The sequence below is a fragment of the Misgurnus anguillicaudatus genome, chromosome 25, assembly GCF_027580225.2.
Source record: "Misgurnus anguillicaudatus chromosome 25, ASM2758022v2, whole genome shotgun sequence".
Taxonomy (NCBI): Eukaryota; Metazoa; Chordata; class Actinopteri; order Cypriniformes; family Cobitidae; genus Misgurnus; species Misgurnus anguillicaudatus.
This window is the reverse complement of record NC_073361.2, coordinates 13666868-13684701: the sequence shown is the minus strand read 5'-3', so window position 1 is coordinate 13684701 and position 17834 is coordinate 13666868. Positions and strand designations below refer to the sequence as shown.

Below are 17834 nucleotides of genomic sequence, written 5' to 3'. Positions count from 1 at the left end.
TCTGAATTGCCTCATTTTTCACATGCTTGTAGAGAATGGTTTACCAAAAGTAAGTTACTGGGTTGATCTTTTTCACATTTTCTAGGTTAACAGAAGCACTGGGGACCAAATTATAGCACTTAAACATGAAAAAAAGAGAACGAATTTTTCACGCTATGACCCCTTTAAAGATATCAATGTTATATTTTTACAGAATGTTCTGTACATTGTCTGGGATGAATTTATTTTTGTAAATCACAAAAAGTGATGGGTTTCTACAGGCAGGGTCACAACCGTTTCTTTCTTTTGTTTTTTTTTCTATCTTTCTTACACCTCCATAATGGAGTTAGCGAATGGAAAACAGGTGCTTGTCCTCTGAATGCTGTGTAGAAGAGCTGTTTATCATGCCTTCCATCTTGTTAGACTTTAAATAAAACATTGTCTTCAGTTTAACAGTGTAGTAGGTCAAAGGGCAATTTACAAGAACCGTTGATGGCCATCCCTCCGTGAATATGAAATTCAGAACATATGTGGAACAGGTGCTTGCGTGTCACATTTTGTGTTAATACTGAACAGTGTTTGTCACTGATTCTGTCTGGTTTCAGATCTTTTTGCAAATTCTGTTGATTTGTGTTGTTTTGCATGCACACATCTGTAATGTAAATTGCAACAGTGATTGATAGACCCGGAGTTTCCACATTCATTTCTATTTATAGTTTTTACTAGTGAACATTTACAGAAACTGATGCATGATTTCTCTCTCTCTCTATTTTTCATTCAGGGCTCCATCCAGCAGTTGATGTTGACAGCCGATCCCACGGCACCAAATGAACAGTGTGAAGAAGATGACCCCTATGTCAGTGCCTCTGATTTTTTTAACCTTTCTGAAACCTGAAATAGCCCCTTATAAAACCATAGAAGACATTATAGTAGATTAATAGCGCCTTCTTGTGGTCCAAACAGTATATTGCTGATTTGCATTTACTAGACATGTCCCTTCACTTTGTAAAGAAATTTAAGTCAACAAAAAAATAGGAGCAGGATATTTCCTTCTGAATGGCTGCTGTTATTTAACCCTATAAGTTATGTTATATATAGACCGATACTCAAAGCTTGACTGTTTTGTCGTGTTGTTTCAGGCATCTGGTTATGGCAGTGGTGATGTCATCTATGATGATACTGAGACTGGAGATGAAGTGAAGAAAGTTGTGGAAGAGAGAGAATACATAATGGTGAGTGACATCACAGAGATACTATATGTGCACTAACACATGGCCAATATAATTAAATATTCTACAACTTTATGGCAAATATATACGTGCATTGTCAAATATCATATCCAGATATCATAACCGTGTGTTTTGAATGACCCAATCTTTGCACCAAGGGTCTGTATGGATTAAAGGGGGACGTTAGGGTTATTGACTTTAACACATATCTACATAAACAGATTTCATTTAAAACCGTTGTACAGCTATGCATGCTTGTATGCAGCCAATTTGTTCCCACAAACATACATATTATAGACAAACATACACTCTTACATAAAATAGAACAAATAAAGATGCAACTTTATGGTTATGTAGCCTTTTCTCATAAAAGCTCTCATTTGCATGTTAAAAGATTAGTCCATTTTTTCAAAAAAAAAAATAAAATAAAATAAATAAAAATCCAGATAATTTACTCACCACCATGTCTTTCAAAATGTTGATGTCTTTCTTTGTTCAGTCGAGAAGAAATTATGTTTTGTGAGGAAAACATTCCAGCATTTTTCTAATTTTAATGGACTTTAATGGACCCCAATACTTAACAGTTTTAATGCAGTTTCAAATTGCAGTTTCAAAGGACTCTAAACGATCTCAAACGAGGGTCTTATCTAGCGAAACGATTGTCATTTTTGGCAAGAAAAATAAAAAATGTGCACTTTTAAACCACAATGCATTCTCGTCTTTCTCCGGCTGTGTGATGAGCCAGCGCGACCTCACGTAATTGCGTAATGACATCAAGAGGTCACGGATGACGTATCGAAACTCCGCCCCAGTGTTTACAAGTGTGGAGAAAGAGGACCATTCCTACGTTGTTGTATGTTGAATGATACTAATTAATGTCAGTGTCAGTTTATTGTTTAAAATGATCCGCAAATGTGCGTTTCATATATGTAACACGTGACCTGATTCCTGATTCCAGTTTCCTGATTTCATCTGCTGTCAGAGCTGCTATGTCTTGAAATATTTACTTTGGGACCAAAATAATCTTGTTGGAATCCAGTTAACCTTGCCAGCATTTCATCATGTGGCATGTGTGTGTGTTTGTGCGTGTGGACACACACATCTTTACACAAACTGCCGTGTTTGAAGTAAAGCCAAATAATTAGTGAATTTAACATATCCAGACCACCCCTGCTGCTCAAAGCTCTGTCATTACCAGGACTGTCCTGCAGAGGGAGACACATTTAAATACATGCAGTCCATGCAGATAAACAGGAAATGGTAACTGAAAGCTTGTTAAAAGTAATCTGAGCGCAATGGCCTTCAATTGGATTTAATTTTTAAGGGCCAATCACTATATTGGCAATGACATTGGTTTGTACATGTTTAAAGTGGTGCACTGAATCCATGCAGCTTAATTGATAGAGCATTGCATTACCAATACCAAGGTCATGGGTTCAATCCCTGGGAAAACATACTGAAAAGAAACTTAAGTGTGTGTGTATCTATCCTCAGTTGAATATGTAAATGTTTTTGATCATTTTTGATTTATATCATGTTTCTATTCAGCCAGAGGATCTTGAGACCAGTCCTGTGAGAGCGCCCCCCACTGAAGCTCCAGTACTTGAAGCTGAAACAGATGATGAAGACTTGGAGGAAAGCTCTGGGTTGGACATAGACAACACAGATGCAAAAGGTAAAAGTCTTTTCAATTAACAGGAATTGTGAAAGAATTTTGCTGGTTGCCTAAATAATATTTGCTTTTTTTGTCAAGTTGCAGAGCCAATCAGAGCAGAGGGAGCAGGTCAAGACAGAAATGTGAGTGACATTCTGACATTCACGGTGGACACAAAATGTCTTTGGTCAATTAAAGGGATAGTTCACTTTAAAAATATTAGGAAAAATATTTTTAAGTATTGTGATAAATGATGAAGAAAATATTTTAATAAATGATGGTAAGCACACAGTTAACAGCACCCATTAAATTAAATCATATGTTTTTATTCCTACTATGGAAGTCAATGGTCACTATCTGCTGTGTGTTTACCATCATTTTTCAAAATATCTTCTTTTGTGGTTATTTTAGTATTTAGAGTACAAGCACACTTTTAAGCATTGTATTAAAACGAAATATGAAGTAAATCATTCTGGCAATTTGTAAACTACAGTACTGTGCAAAAGTCTTAGGCCACCATCACCAGCTTTGTTGTTTGTTCATCCACATTTATTTTTCACTCTTTTTTAAGATACAAACAGAAAATATAGGGAATATGTACACAAAATTAAAAACAAAACAATTTTCAGGACTAAATGTCTTCTTCAGGCATCAGTCGGTGTTTAGTGTGACCTCTCTTGGCACGAAACACATCTTGAGGTTTTTTGAGGAGAATGAAGTCCTGAAGTCATTCGATTAAAATTAGGATTTTATTTTATTTAGGTTTAAGAGATCCTGCAGTTGCCTGCTATTGGAAGGGAAGTTTACCCTAAATACTTGATACTTCAGCTTATACGTTTATACTGTTTTTAATACTACATACACATTTCCTGGATTTTCTGGTTGTATTCTTATAAAGAGACTGAGAAATAATTATATATGATCACTATACAATTGCAAAAACAACAAATCTAATGTAGCTTGGTGGCCTAAGGCTTTTGCACAGTAATGTACACCTACAGATGCCACTTTATTGATAGTTGTTTAATGGGATTCAAATTTTGTTGCCTATACAAAAAGGCTACTTTTATTTTATAGTACTCTTGCTGTCCTGCATCTTAAATAAAATAATTTTCACAGGTCATTACCATGCAGAAAGGAGAAAAAGGAGACCCAGGCCCACCAGGACCTCCCGGACCCCCAGGTCCTGCCAGCCCATTAGGTCCTAATTTGACAGGAGAGCCAGGGCCCAGGGGCCCACAGGGGCCTTCAGGACCTCCAGGAGTACCAGGAAAAGATGGAAATCCTGTAAGTACACATGACACTACCTTGTCAGTGGACAATTTGAAGGATTAGTCAATTTTCTTAAAAAAAAATTTCAGATGGTTTGCTCACCACTATGTCGTCGAAAGTGTTGATGTCTCTGTTTGTTCAGTCTAGAGGAGATTATGTTTTCTGAGGAAAACATTCCAGGATTTTTCTAGTTTAATAGACTTTAATGGACCCCAATACTTAACAGTTTTAATGCAGTTTAAAATTGCAGTTTTAAAGGACTCTAAACGATTATAGGCGAGGCGTAGGGGTCTTATCTAGCGAAACGATGGCAAGAAAAATAAAAAATATGCACTTTAAACCACAACTATTAATACGTCATTACGTCAAGAGGTCACGGATGACGAATGCGAAACTCCGCCCCAGTGTTTACAAGTGTGGAGAAAGAGGACCGTTCTGACGTTGTTGTATGTTGAATGATACTAAATAATGTATTTGTGTCAGTTTATTGTTTAAAATGGTCCGCAAATGTGCGTTTCATATATGTAACACGTGACCTTTCTACGTAACTACGCAATTACGTGAGGTCGCGCTGGCGCATCACAGGACCGGAGATAGATGAGAAGTTGTGGTTTAAAAGTGCATATTTTTTATTTTTCTTGTCAAAAATGACAATCGTTCACAAGATAAGACCCTTATGCCTCGTTTGGGATCGTTTAGAGTCCTTTGAAACTGCAATTTTAAACTGCATTAAAACTGTTAAGTGTTGGGGTCCATTAAAGTCCATTAAAATGAGAAAAATCCTGGAATGTTTGACTCACAAAACATAATTTCTTCTCTACTGAACAAAGAAAGACATCAACATTTTGGATGACATGGTGGTGAGTAAATTATCTTATTTTTTTAAGAAAATGGACTAATCATTTAATGCACATTTTGAAGTATCGCATAAAAACAAATAATGAAAACGTCAAATTTAGAGGTGGTTTTTGACATATGCGAAAAAGAGTAAATGCAAATAATTAAACCCACTTGGCTGAGCGTCTAGCTGTAGCAACGGACGTTGTCTTTACCAAATCTGGCTTGATGTCGTCTTTATTCTGCATTTCTTCTTCTGTGCACAGCATACAGTTTGGCAATTACAAGCTGCACTGCTAGTAAATATATAACTTCCCTAACCAAATAAATGTCTCCATTTTCTAAGGGTGCCTTTTTATTTACTGTCATTTGCTCGAACAACTTGATGGAAACGCACTTTCGCATTTCTTTGTTTTATTTATTTTTTGAGAAAAGATTCACCTCACGTTTGGATGGAAACCTCCCTATAGTTTGTGAAACAACAATACGCCTGAAAGAAATACAATGATTGTTGGTTGCCTTCGAAATTTTTGGCACATTATGTTTTACCTGATTAGTTCAGTCACTCACTAAACCGTAAAGGAATAAACAAAACTAATTTAAAACACTATTTTCTTTCATACCATTGGGTTTAGTTTGATCATTGGTTTATGTAATGGTTCCTTTCCGAAACTTGCTTAAGGGATAAGATTGCACGTAAGACTATAACATATTTTTTTTGCTTATACCATGATGTTTAGATGTTAATTTAGCTCTCATACACTGTACATTTCCTGTACAGAGATTACTGCTTATTTTTGTGGAAAACTTACAAACAGACCTTAGAGGTGGTTGTGGACAGGTGCACAGGATAGCCAATCAGAAATTAAGGCTGGGGTGAAGTTTGCAAACCTTTTTTAAATAGTTTGCTCCTTTTTTCCAAGCAATGTAAAGACTGGCTGCACATCACAGCAAATCAGTTTTGGATGTCAGGCTTTTTGTTTGACACACTGTGCATAAGCATTACAATATGTCAAAGCAAATTGTAATCGTATCTATGACAAAAATGCCCCCAACCTGTGTTCACGTGCTAAAAATTACCTGATTGTTCTCAATTTACAGGATTTTTTCCTGAGGTAAATCAACTGAAGTTGTATAGTTTTCCACACAGCTCATTCAATTTGTCTCGTTTAGTCCGCAACAATAACATTGCGCTTACACATGCTGTATTTTTACTTTTTCAGGGTGATCCAGGAAAAGATGGAGCCGCTGTAAGTATCTTCTGGATTCTAACTTCAGTCATTGCAAAATATGTGTAGAAATTGAGCCGGATGGTGAAAGAGTTAAAACGTATATATAACTATTTTATTCATTAAACAGGGAAATGATACAGTTCATATATCTAACAATAAAACCTTCAATGTCCATTTATTTGTTGCCAAACTACAATTAGACTTGCAGAGTAAAGAGTCTCGGGAGACGTTTGCAACCTGTGCGCATGCGCAGTAGCCTTGAAGCAGCAATATCACCCTGTAGACCAAGACAGCTTGCCCACTGAAGCTAAGCAGGGCTGAGCCTGGTCAGTACTTGGATGGGAGACCACCTGGGAAAACTAGGTTGCTGCTGGTAGAGGTGTTAGTGAGGTGCTCACCCTGTGGTCTGTGTGGGTCCTAACACCCCCAGTATAGTGAAGGGGACACTATACTGTCAAAAAAGCACCATCTTTGGGATGAGACGTTAAATCGAGGTCCTGACTCTCTGTGGTCATTAAAAATCCCAGGATGTCATTCGAAAAAGAGTAGGGGGGTGCCCTGGTATCCTGGACAAACTTGCCCATTGGCCTACTAGTCATCCCCATATCTACTAATTGGCTATGCCACTCGGCCTCCTCTCCACTAATAAGCTGGTGTGTGGTGGGCGTTCTGGCGAATGCTGCACATTGGTGGTGGTTGAGGAGATTCCCCCATTCATATGTAAAGCGCTTTGAGGTGTGCAGAAAAGCGCTATATAAATGTAACAAATTATTTATTATAAATAAAGCCCGTTTCTCATTATGGTCATACCAAGTACCAATTCCAAGTTCAAGTTGACATAAAATCCCCGGATGTGTTCTTGATCCCCCCTTTTATCGAGGATGCATCGGGAGGTGACTTGTGTGGATTTGTGACAGACAAATTTCAGAGAATGCATAAACAGCAATGAAGCAGAAAACTTGCATAATATTTGAAATTTATGAAATATTTAATCTAGATTAATCGCATGATTGTCATGAGTTAACTCGTGATTAATCGCAACTTTATCGCACATTTTTATCTATTCTATATTTACCTTCATTTAACACTTTTCAAGTTTTTAATTTCTTACTTACCATAGGACCATATGGCCAGACAGAATGTACTCCAAATTAACTTTGAGCTTTTTATGCACCACACGGTTGTTTTATACTAAATTGCAACCTGGATGATTTAATATTTCTCTTTTGCACGCTATGCACTGCATATTTTAATGCAGCGATGCCTGTTTAAGTCTTCTCTTACACCTGTGAGGCAGAGCTGGCCTACAGACCTCAATGCCAAGAAGATAAATGTTTTCGTAACGTGAATTGATGCCGTACGCAGCATTGATATTTGTGAAGCATGGCCGCTAAATTGTGTAGCAGCGTTAGCGAGTAGGGAAAGCCTTTCATTTCCCTTTGTGTTTGAGTGGAAAATGAGTGCACCTGTCTGCGCACCTGTCCGTCTGATTAAACCACCACCTCAGGGTTGTGACCGGGGGTTTCTTCTTTTACATCTAACGGTTCAATGCCAACATGTGGCCTTCATGTGTGTGTGTGTGTGTGTGTGTGTGTGTGTGTGTGTGTGTGTGTGTGTGTGTGTGTGTGTGTGTGTGTGTGTGTGTGTGAGAGAGAGAGAGAGAGAGAGAGAGAGAGAGAGAGAGAGAGAGAGAGAGTGAATGATTTTGACCTTGTCTTATTTTTTAACCTGTGTCATGTACAGGGAGAGGTCGGACCTCCAGGATTTCCTGGCGTTCCTGGAGAACCAGGTCTCAAAGGAGATAAGGTATGAGACCCCAAAATTGATTCAATCGAATAAATTAATTCATGTAAATAAAATTGATTCAACAAATAGTATCTACAGTACATCTTTAAATTTCTTTATTACTTAAAGCAATACTCCAGCCAAATATCAAAGTGATTTACTCACCCTCAAGCAATCCGAGATACACGTGTCCATCATCTTTCAGACAAACACATTTGAAGTTATTTTTGTAAATGTCCTTGTTCTTCCAAGCTTACAGTAAAATGGTAGAAAACAGGGATCATGGCTTCTGACATTAAACCCCAAAAAAGTTCATTCATCCTTCACAGAACTAAACCAGACGGCTCCAAAAGGTTAAAATAGGTCTTTTGTGGGTAATCAATGTGATTTTGTAGGAAAAATATCCATATTTCAAACTTAATAAACTATAATAACTGGCTTCCGGTAATAACGCCAACTTGGACTCACAAAGTCACTGCGCAACGTATCTATAGCAACCAGCGCTACACTAAAACTTGTGAGTCCAAGATGGCGCCATTCGAGAAGCAAGTAAAAATAGAGCTCTACTTAAATGTTATCATCCACTTGTTAAATATTTAAAAGATATAATTTGAAGAAATGTATTTTAATAACTTATAGCATAGTTAAGTAGGCCTACTTAAAAAACTATTTGATTGTAGTTTAGTTTAACTAATGTTGCCAAGCTTTATATATTCACGATTTACAGTAGCTTTTCAACAGCGCTGTCACTGTGATCTCACATGTCATTTTACAAATAGGGCGATCCTGGGGTAGGCATCCCAGGGCCACCTGGACCACCCGGGCCACCAGGAACATCTAAGTACCCGGTATCTATTAAGGCAAACATTTAATGAGATGCAAAATTTTTATGACTGTGTTTGAATATCTATGTGCTGTAAGTAAACTTACTTTTCCTTCTCAATGTACAGGACAGCATTGATGGTTCAGGTTCAAGCTTTGTTGACTTTGACAGTGACACAGAAGTCATAAGGGTGAGTAATAGTGTCTATTATAAGTTGCCTTTGTTTTAGTCATTCCCTGCTTTCTGGCTGAAATCAAGTTGGATTAGATGACTACTGGTGTGAATAATGGTCATTAATCAACACCTAGACACACAAAATGATTGAACATTGAACCAAAGTTAGTCAAACATCATAAAAGATTAGTCAGTATGACTAAGATGTAGGGATGTGTTACCCTTACATGTGAGTGGAATGCATTCTGATGGTAAATTTGATGTTTTTGATTTATTTTGAACAGGGTCCTCCAGGGCCGCCTGGGCCACCAGGACAGCCGGGTCCTCCTGGTCCCTCTGTAGGTGTTCATCCGGGTTCAATAGGGCCCCCTGGGGTTCCTGGAAAAGATGGGAAGGATGGGGATGTGGGTAAACCTGGAATTCCGGTGAGTTTAAACAGCTATATTCAAGTCCTCTATGGAAAATACTACAATTGCATTAAAAGAATAGATCACCAAAAAATGTTGTCATCATCACCTAATCATATTATTTCCCATTTCTGTAAAGCAAAGAATGTAAAGTGGGATGAATGTTGTTTTAGGGTATTGTTTGCAGAATAAAAAAAAAACGAAATAAAACACTGAAAAAAAATTATTCGTTCAATTTCAAGGTAAATGGTTGCATCAATTTATTTTAGGCTACAATTTATTTTAGGCTACATTTAAACAAAAGGTTTTTTATAAAAAAAATTGTTTAAATGTAGCTTAAATAAATTGATTGCGACCACTTAACTTAAACCATTTAGTAAATTGACGTAATAATTTTTTTTCAGTGAAGTCTGCACAATATTTCCTTACATGCCATATAGGTTTAAAACAACAGATTAATTGATTGGTTTCTTTTTATACTATTCTAAGTATCAGAGGGATTAATATAGTTATGAAAAGGTATGTAACGAATTTTTAAAAGCGACTGTCTCCATTCACATGCATTTGTTCCTTACCGCAGGCATGAATGCTAGTGTTACATTATTGATTGCAGAGTTTGTTTCAGAAAGCATCTAACAGTTCAGATTAGCTGGACGAAGTTGATGCTTTTGTATTATAAGGCCAACACATGCACCCTGTGTTACAGGTGATTGATGACTGGTTTAGTGGGTCTGGATTTGAGTTTGGGTCAGGATTTGAGCTGGGCTCAGGGCTGGACTCAGCTGAGGTAGAGCTCCTGGTCCCAGATGGTAAACTGAAACCATGGGCCAAAAAGGCAGTTGTTTCCTCCCATCATGTTCCAAACACGCATAAATCTTAACACTCACTTAAACGCTCTTGCTTTCACCACGCTCAAAACTCTCATCTGGCTTTTACATGTAAATAAATGAACTAAAGGTATGAACAATACACATTGTACTTTTGTCTATAGCTTAATTATTTTAAAATAGTTTTGAACTAAATTATGTTCCCTTTGTGATGCTACCATGTTGTAAGGGGTGTTGCTAAGTCCAAGTAGTCTTAAGTTCATTGCTATTTGGTTTTTACAGTTCTGGATGGTTGTTACACTCTCAGAAAAAAAGAAAAATCTCTCTGATGATGCCAATACGGAAGTGATTTAAACTGCAATTCATCGACTGGCCACTAGAGGCTCTAAAGGGAGTCAATTCCCATAGACCTCCATGTTAAAATGCCCAACTTTACAGCAAAAATTAATATGTTTACAGCCTGGTACAAAAAGTGATTTTGGTCTGTATAGCTAATTTTGCCCTTCATGACAACTGTGAGGGGGTGAATTTTTTTGAAACTCATTGGTTTAAAATTATATTAAGCATTAAAGTTCTGCATAATTATGGGCGTGGCTACTTGAGTGACGGATGAACTGCCACTGCTGTAACTAGAGTCGAGCTAGGCGCCATGGTTTCAGCAACCAGCCACCTCAGGTTCACCCACGTTCCACCTCTTTACCCATTTTCGGTTATCCGCGAGTGATGCACGGTGACGCGCGGCCAAGATGGTGACAGAAGGCACCACCTACTTTAAGCTTCAAAAAAGCTCTTCACAAACCTATGGGTGACGTCACGGACACTACGTCCATATGTTTTACAGTCTATGGTAATCCCTAAGGTACGGTGTACTTTAAATAAGGTATGCCTTTGTACCTAAAGAGTACATATTAGTAGCTCAAAGGTACATATTGGTACCAAATGTATACATTATGTCCTTTTTAAAGGTACCATCCAAGTGACAGCTTTTGTACCATTTTATTGAGTATGTAGAGTGTTGCTATTAGGTTGCTAAGGTGCATACTGGTACCTCAAAGGTAAATATCTAGTAGTTAATTTTATATAGTTACTACTGTATGTGGTTTCAAGGGTGTTGGATCCTAACTAGCCCAAGGCAAAAGACTTGTTCCTGTAGCTCTTTTTTATTGCATTAAGGGAACTAAATGTCATGGGTTTAATCCCCAGGCAACATGCATAAAAAATCTATACTTTGAAAGCACTGTAATTGCTTTAGATAAAAGCATTTGTCAAACATTTATAACGATAGTTCATCTCAAAAAAGTTCACCTATAGTCACTGGTTATTTTGTGATTTCTTAATAAAAGCTATTTATACCACGGGCCTGTTGAATGCTTTATTCTGATTGGTTGAGAAATGTTTCACAGGTATGCATTATTTTTCGATAAACGCACACCTGACCTGTCAAATGTCTTAAAATAACCACCAGAACAATTTTTGTGGTAACTCTAATATATAAACGGAATTATTGACTCCGGTTAGGGCTGTCACAATGATTAAATAATCGTCTTAACGAGATAGTTTGACCTCATTGTGATGATTTCAGATCACCACAATAATTGCACATCTCTCTAAAAACACAAGGGGGAGCTGTAACGCCTGTATAAATGAGACAGTATTTGATGCCGCTCCTTAATTGACAGTTTAAAGTGATAAATTGCAAAGCCAATGCTACAAAATTTTGACAAGCAGTATGAACTGCCAGAAAAACATACATTTCCAAAACAGCAATTCCAAATTTAGGGAAAAGAAGGGTGTTATTCTTAAGGATCTCTAAGGAATTGATTCTTTTGCAGCCACTACATGTGGTCCAGTACTAAAATGACCCTAGTAGGATTGGCTCCTACAGTATTTAAAGGTGTAGCGGATGATTTTCTCGAATTTTAGAAAAGAAACGCCTTCTACACTTTTTTAAAAAATACAATTGCGCAACACTCCTGATTGACAACTAGGAGGAGCAATAGTCTTGATGATCCACCCGGAAAAGAAAATCCTCCGCAATACCTTTAAGGCCTGTTCTTGTATAGTCAGTTTATTTTTTTTTTGCATTTTTATTTTCAGTTATTTTTCAGACACTTTATTGTGTTCATTTCTTATGAAGAATTTTCAGTTTTTGAAAGATATATTTATTAAATAATTACTTTTAAATATGTGTTGTATTAATATTTACTGCCAGGTAAACCTTGCAAAATTTTGTATTTAAATAATCACAACAATGTGTAAAAAAAAATAGAATTAAATGTCAAAGCAATACGTCAGACAATTAATCGTCATAATCGTCACAATTTAATAGACAATTAACCATCAGCCAAATTTCACAATCATGACAGCCCTAACTCCGGTCCTTTGATTTATTTGAAAATAATGCACACTCCACTTGCCGCATTACCACCTTGGGTGTGCATTGTTTTTTTTATAATCTAACAGGCTTTTCTCAATTATTTCCTATATGGAAGTCGCATAACTGTTCCTATTCAGAACCTAGGAGTTCTCACAGTTCTGTGAAACATTAGATTACATAACTAACCAGACATCCATATCAACGTAATCATTCCCAAATGTTTTGTCTTAGAGCAAATAGAAGCGTTCCCAAGCTCTCAGATAATGTATTAATCCAATAAACATCTCAGATGAACGTTGGCTCATAACGCTGAGAATTAGTCTAGGGGGAGATCGCTGTACTTACAGTATACATGGTGAAACTGGTAGTTTCATAGATTCACTTGTAGCTACACTTATATTATGGAACATGAACAGTGCTTTTACGATGGGAGGAAACCGCCTTTTACAATACGCCCTGCCGAGACAACTAACCACCCATTCATCCTTGCTTAAACAAATTCACAGCTTATCTTAACCGTATTGAGACAATGAAAAATCTGATGGCCATTAAAAGCATTAACACCTGATGAAGATACTGTTGGAAGTGTTGAAAAAACACACTTCAGATGAAACAGTATTGACATTTTTTTATTTTTTTTATTTCAGGGGGTCTATTATTTTAGTTATGATGGACAAGGATTTCATCTACTATTTTTGTTTTTTTTCAGGGTCTGGATGGACGAGCTGGTGAACCTGGCAAAGATGGGGAAAAAGGCCAACAAGTAAGATATTTACAGTATATAGGACATTCATTTATTTCAGGATTATTCCTAACATATGCTCAAATGCATACCTTTTTAATGCACCATTGTTTGTTGCTTATTTCCTTAAATGGGACATTTCACAAGACTTTTTTTAAGATGTCAAATAAGTATTTTGTGTCCCCATTGTATGTACATGAAGTTTAAGCTCAAAATGCCATATAGATCATTTATTATAACATGTTAAAATTGCCACTTTGTAGGTGTGAGCAAAAATGTGCCAGTTTTGGGTGTGTCCTTTTAAATGCAATGAACTGATCTCTGCACTAAATGACAGTGCTGTGGTTGGATTGTGCAGATTAAGGGGTGATATTATCCCCTTCTGAGATCACAGGGGGAGCCAGATTTCAATGACTTATTTTTTCACATGCTTGCAGAGAATGGTTTATCAAAATTAAGTTACTGGGTTGATCTTTTTCACATTTTCTAGGTTGATACAAGCACTGGGGATTATAGCACTTATACATGGAAAAAGTCAGATTTTCATGATATGTCCCCTTTAATGTTCCTTAATGCAAAACACTCTTGTGCATTCATTGACAGGGTGAACCTGGTTTACCTGGACTCATCGGACCAAAGGTACGTTTAATTTGATCATCAAGGGCTTTCAGAGGAAATATTTTTAACTGAAGTTGATGTTGTGCCTTAAAGGTATAGCGGAGGATTTTCTCGCATTTTAGAAAGAACCGCCTTCACTTTTTAAAAAAATGCAATTGCACAACACTCCTGATTGACAACTAGGAGGACCAATAGGCTTGATGATTCACCCGGAAAAATAAAATCCTTTAAGCATGTGTCACTCACCTTTTATCTCTCTAGGGTGATTCAGGCCAGCCAGGGTTACCAGGACAGCCAGGACCTGTGGGACCTGAGGGTCCCAAGGGGCAACCCGGCCTTCCAGGGCCTCCTGGACCACCAGGAAAAGGCTTCAGCTTTGACATGATGGTACGATTTACAATCTCGTACAATTTCGTACAAATTTTGGATAAATTCTGTAACTGTATAAAATGAGTGAGAATATGAAGTATTGTATAATATGTATTTCTTTACATATATTATGTTTACGTAATTATAGGACCTGTGTATAGAGGGATTTGAGCGCAGACTAACCACTGCAGTATTTACAGATTTGTTTGTTTGTGTCTGTAGGATTCTGAAGGATCAGGACTGGATGTCAGCGGTGGCTTCAGACCTTTGCTGCCCAGAGGACCACCTGTATGTGCATTTAAATTTACTTTTTTGTAATTGTATACTTTCAAACAAAACTCATATTCTTATGAATATTCTCTCTCTTAGGGTCTTCCTGGTCTCCCCGGCCCAGCAGGACCACAGGTAGACTTACACTGCACAAAATGCATGATGCATTTATGATTGTGTGTACATCAGTATTGTTATGATATACTGTGCAGCATTGTTACATACAAGCATTGTGGTTCAAGTTCACTAGCACTTACACTTTAACTTTTTATTATTTTAAATATTATATAAATAAATAAATCACAGATATTAATGTTAAAACCTTTGGATTTCATTGTGTAATAATACCTTACACTGCATAGCTATGATGTGTTAAAGGTTCAGTGTGTAAATTTTAGCAGCATCTAGTGGTGAGGTTGCGAATTGCAACCAACGGCTTAGTCCACTGCTCACCTCTTGCTTTTGAAACATATAGAGAAGCTACGGTAGCCGCCACTGGACAAACATGTCATTGCTTGAGACAACTTAGTAAAAAAGTTTACGTTTAAGCCCGTTAAGGGCTTCTGTAGAAACAAGGCTGCACAAAATGGCGGCTTTCATGTAAGGGGACCCTCGGTGTATGTACATAAAACGTCTCATTCTAAGGCAATAAACACATAATGGTTCATTATGAAAGGTCTTTATACACCCATGATAATTTAGTTTTGTATATTATTTTGCATTTCTGTCAAGAGATCCTTCTAAAAATTACACACTGCACCTTTAATAAAGCTCATACTACACTACTGTAAGGGTCTTCATAAATAGGATTCAGTATGTAAGCGATCATACTGAACTGGTGGTGTATGAACACTTACAGAAGAGATGCAAAAGTCACCTCAGCACTCATTTTAATACCCCAAATCTCCTTTTTAGGGTAAAGACGGCGTCAGCGGCCCTCCGGGTGTTTCTGTAAAGGTCTGTATTCTTCACACACAATCACATCACAAAAACATCATACACACATGTCCAAGACTGTTTCCATTACCTCTTTCCAAAGAAAGCAAGCCGTTTCTACCCACGTGTTCCCCATTAGCCTTGAATTTTTTTTTTATCTTCGACACATCTGCAGGGGTCAATGAAATGCGTCATAGACTTTGAACTCACTATTCTTGGTGTAATCCAGAGCATAGACACATGCATGTATATACACATTTTTTCATTATAGGCTATATCGATTGATTTAAGACTTTGTTAAAATAACATAATAATAAAATTAGGGCTGTCAAAGGATTAAGCGCGATTAATCACATACAGAATAAAAGTTTGTTTTTGCATAATATATTTATGTGCACTGTTTGTAATTATTTTGTATATATAAATACACACACATTCATGCGTGTATTTATATACGTACAATATATATACAGCCCTACATAAAATGTTATCAGGTCAAAATATTTTGGAGACTGATGAGGAGATCCTACTGAATGTCTTTTTACTACACAATATGATTGAAGTCTATACAGTAGTTATGTGTTATTTTGTGGCCCTGTGATGGCCCTTAAAGGGGCCATGTCACAATAATTTTTTTATATGTAAAATAAATCTTTGGTGTCCCCAGAGTACACATGTGAAGTTTTAGCTCAAAATACCATATAGATCATTTATTATAACATATTAAAATTAAAATAGGTGTGAGCAAAAATGTGCCGTTTTGGGTGTGTCCTTTAAAATGCAAATGAGCGGATGAAGTGCAAACACTGATCGCGATAATGGTGGTTTAATGCAATTCAAACTCAATTGTGCTGTGAATTATTTTCTCTCTCTCTTTCTCTCTGCACTAAATGGCAGTGCTGTGGTTGGATAGTGCAGATTAAGGGGCGGTATTATTATAATTAGAGCTCCTTATGACATCATAACGAGAGACAAATTTCAATGACCTATTTTTTCACGTGCTTGCAGAGAATGGTTAACCAAAACCAAGTTACTGGATTGATCTTTTTCACATTTTCTGGGTTAATAAAAGCAATGGGAACCCAATTATAGCACTTAAACATGGAAAACGTCAGATTTTCATGCCATGGCCCCTTTAATAGATTTAGAACCAGCTAATCAGCCCCATAAGATTGTAATGTATGTTAATTGGTCACATGATCTGTTGTGGGAGATGTACAACCTATATTACACAAAACTGTGATTCACACAATTGTGATATTGTTTACTGATCATTTCTTCTTCTCTCCTCTAGGGGGAGCCAGGCCATAAAGGAGAGGATGGACAACCTGGGTTAGCTGGACTGCCTGGAAAACAAGTAAATATAGTACAACATAAACAGTTAATAATATACAATCGTTTATTTTTTCCTTCACCAACTTATTTATTTGTATGTTTTTAGGGGGAAAAGGGAGAGAAAGGTGACATGGGTCAGAAGGTTTGTATCTATATGGACTCTGCCTACATGATGTGTCTCTCAGGCTCTGTGATCTGCTTTAATGTCAATGGTTTATGTGTCTCAGGGTGAAAGAGGTCTGGATGGGATTAGCCTACCTGGGCCCCCGGGGCCTCCCGGACCCCCGGGACCTGTCATCAACCTACATGAGGTGAGTCAATTAACATCCTGTGTTTGTTAAGTGTCCCACTCAATTTATTTTAAAAGTCATTATCTGGATCATGATTACAATGCATTTTCAACTCTTTTTCCATCCTCAGCTATTGCTCAATGACACTGAAGGAATCTTTAACATCTCAGGGATTTTTGAGCCACAAGGACCATTGGTAAGATGCTTTGGATAGCATAGAGATACAGTATGTAGATGTTACACACTTGAACCTCATTCACACAGCACTTTGATCCCAGAAAATACCTGTAAAATTGGCAGACAGGCTTCTGTGTGAACGCAAACACGTCCCGCAAATGAAAAAGAACCTAGTAAGATTGCCGTAAGATACCCGGAAAGCCCTCTGTGTGAATGAGACGCAGAAACAGTGCCGTAAGGGGCATGCCGTAGTGAGGACGCGAGTGTCATGGCTACATGAAGTTATGGTTTAGCTCTTTAAAACGAGTGGCTTACATGCAGATTAACATTTACTATGAAAAATGTCTGCAAACTGGACTGAAGATCCACACTGAAGTTGAGATCAAACAGCAGCATAAAAGAAGAGCGCGCCATAGGCTCATATGAGCTTATAATAAACAAAAATTCACGTACATCAGATGGTTCAGCTCTTTAAAACAGGGGTTTTAAATACACATTAAC

General features: G+C 37.3%; 1 protein-coding gene across 3 annotated transcripts in view; it reads left to right on the top strand.

Annotated features, from left to right (window-relative positions):
• Positions 1-17834, top strand: part of col15a1a (collagen, type XV, alpha 1a) — an 85694-nt gene that overhangs the window by 40862 nt on the left and 26998 nt on the right. For 2 of the 3 annotated variants that reach the window (XM_055181609.2, XM_055181610.2), the window contains exons 4-23: positions 761-835; positions 1119-1211; positions 2757-2883; positions 2962-3005; positions 3982-4149; positions 6195-6221; positions 7947-8009; positions 8768-8836; positions 8939-9001; positions 9270-9410; positions 13306-13359; positions 13942-13977; positions 14218-14343; positions 14548-14613; positions 14695-14730; positions 15511-15552; positions 16826-16888; positions 16973-17008; positions 17094-17177; positions 17287-17352. In XM_055181609.2, the coding sequence (XP_055037584.2) occupies positions 761-835; positions 1119-1211; positions 2757-2883; positions 2962-3005; positions 3982-4149; positions 6195-6221; positions 7947-8009; positions 8768-8836; positions 8939-9001; positions 9270-9410; positions 13306-13359; positions 13942-13977; positions 14218-14343; positions 14548-14613; positions 14695-14730; positions 15511-15552; positions 16826-16888; positions 16973-17008; positions 17094-17177; positions 17287-17352 (1479 nt within the window). The remainder of the gene's footprint in view (positions 1-760; positions 836-1118; positions 1212-2756; positions 2884-2961; positions 3006-3981; positions 4150-6194; positions 6222-7946; positions 8010-8767; positions 8837-8938; positions 9002-9269; positions 9411-13305; positions 13360-13941; positions 13978-14217; positions 14344-14547; positions 14614-14694; positions 14731-15510; positions 15553-16825; positions 16889-16972; positions 17009-17093; positions 17178-17286; positions 17353-17834) is intronic. The other variant, XM_055181612.2, reaches the window with a different exon arrangement.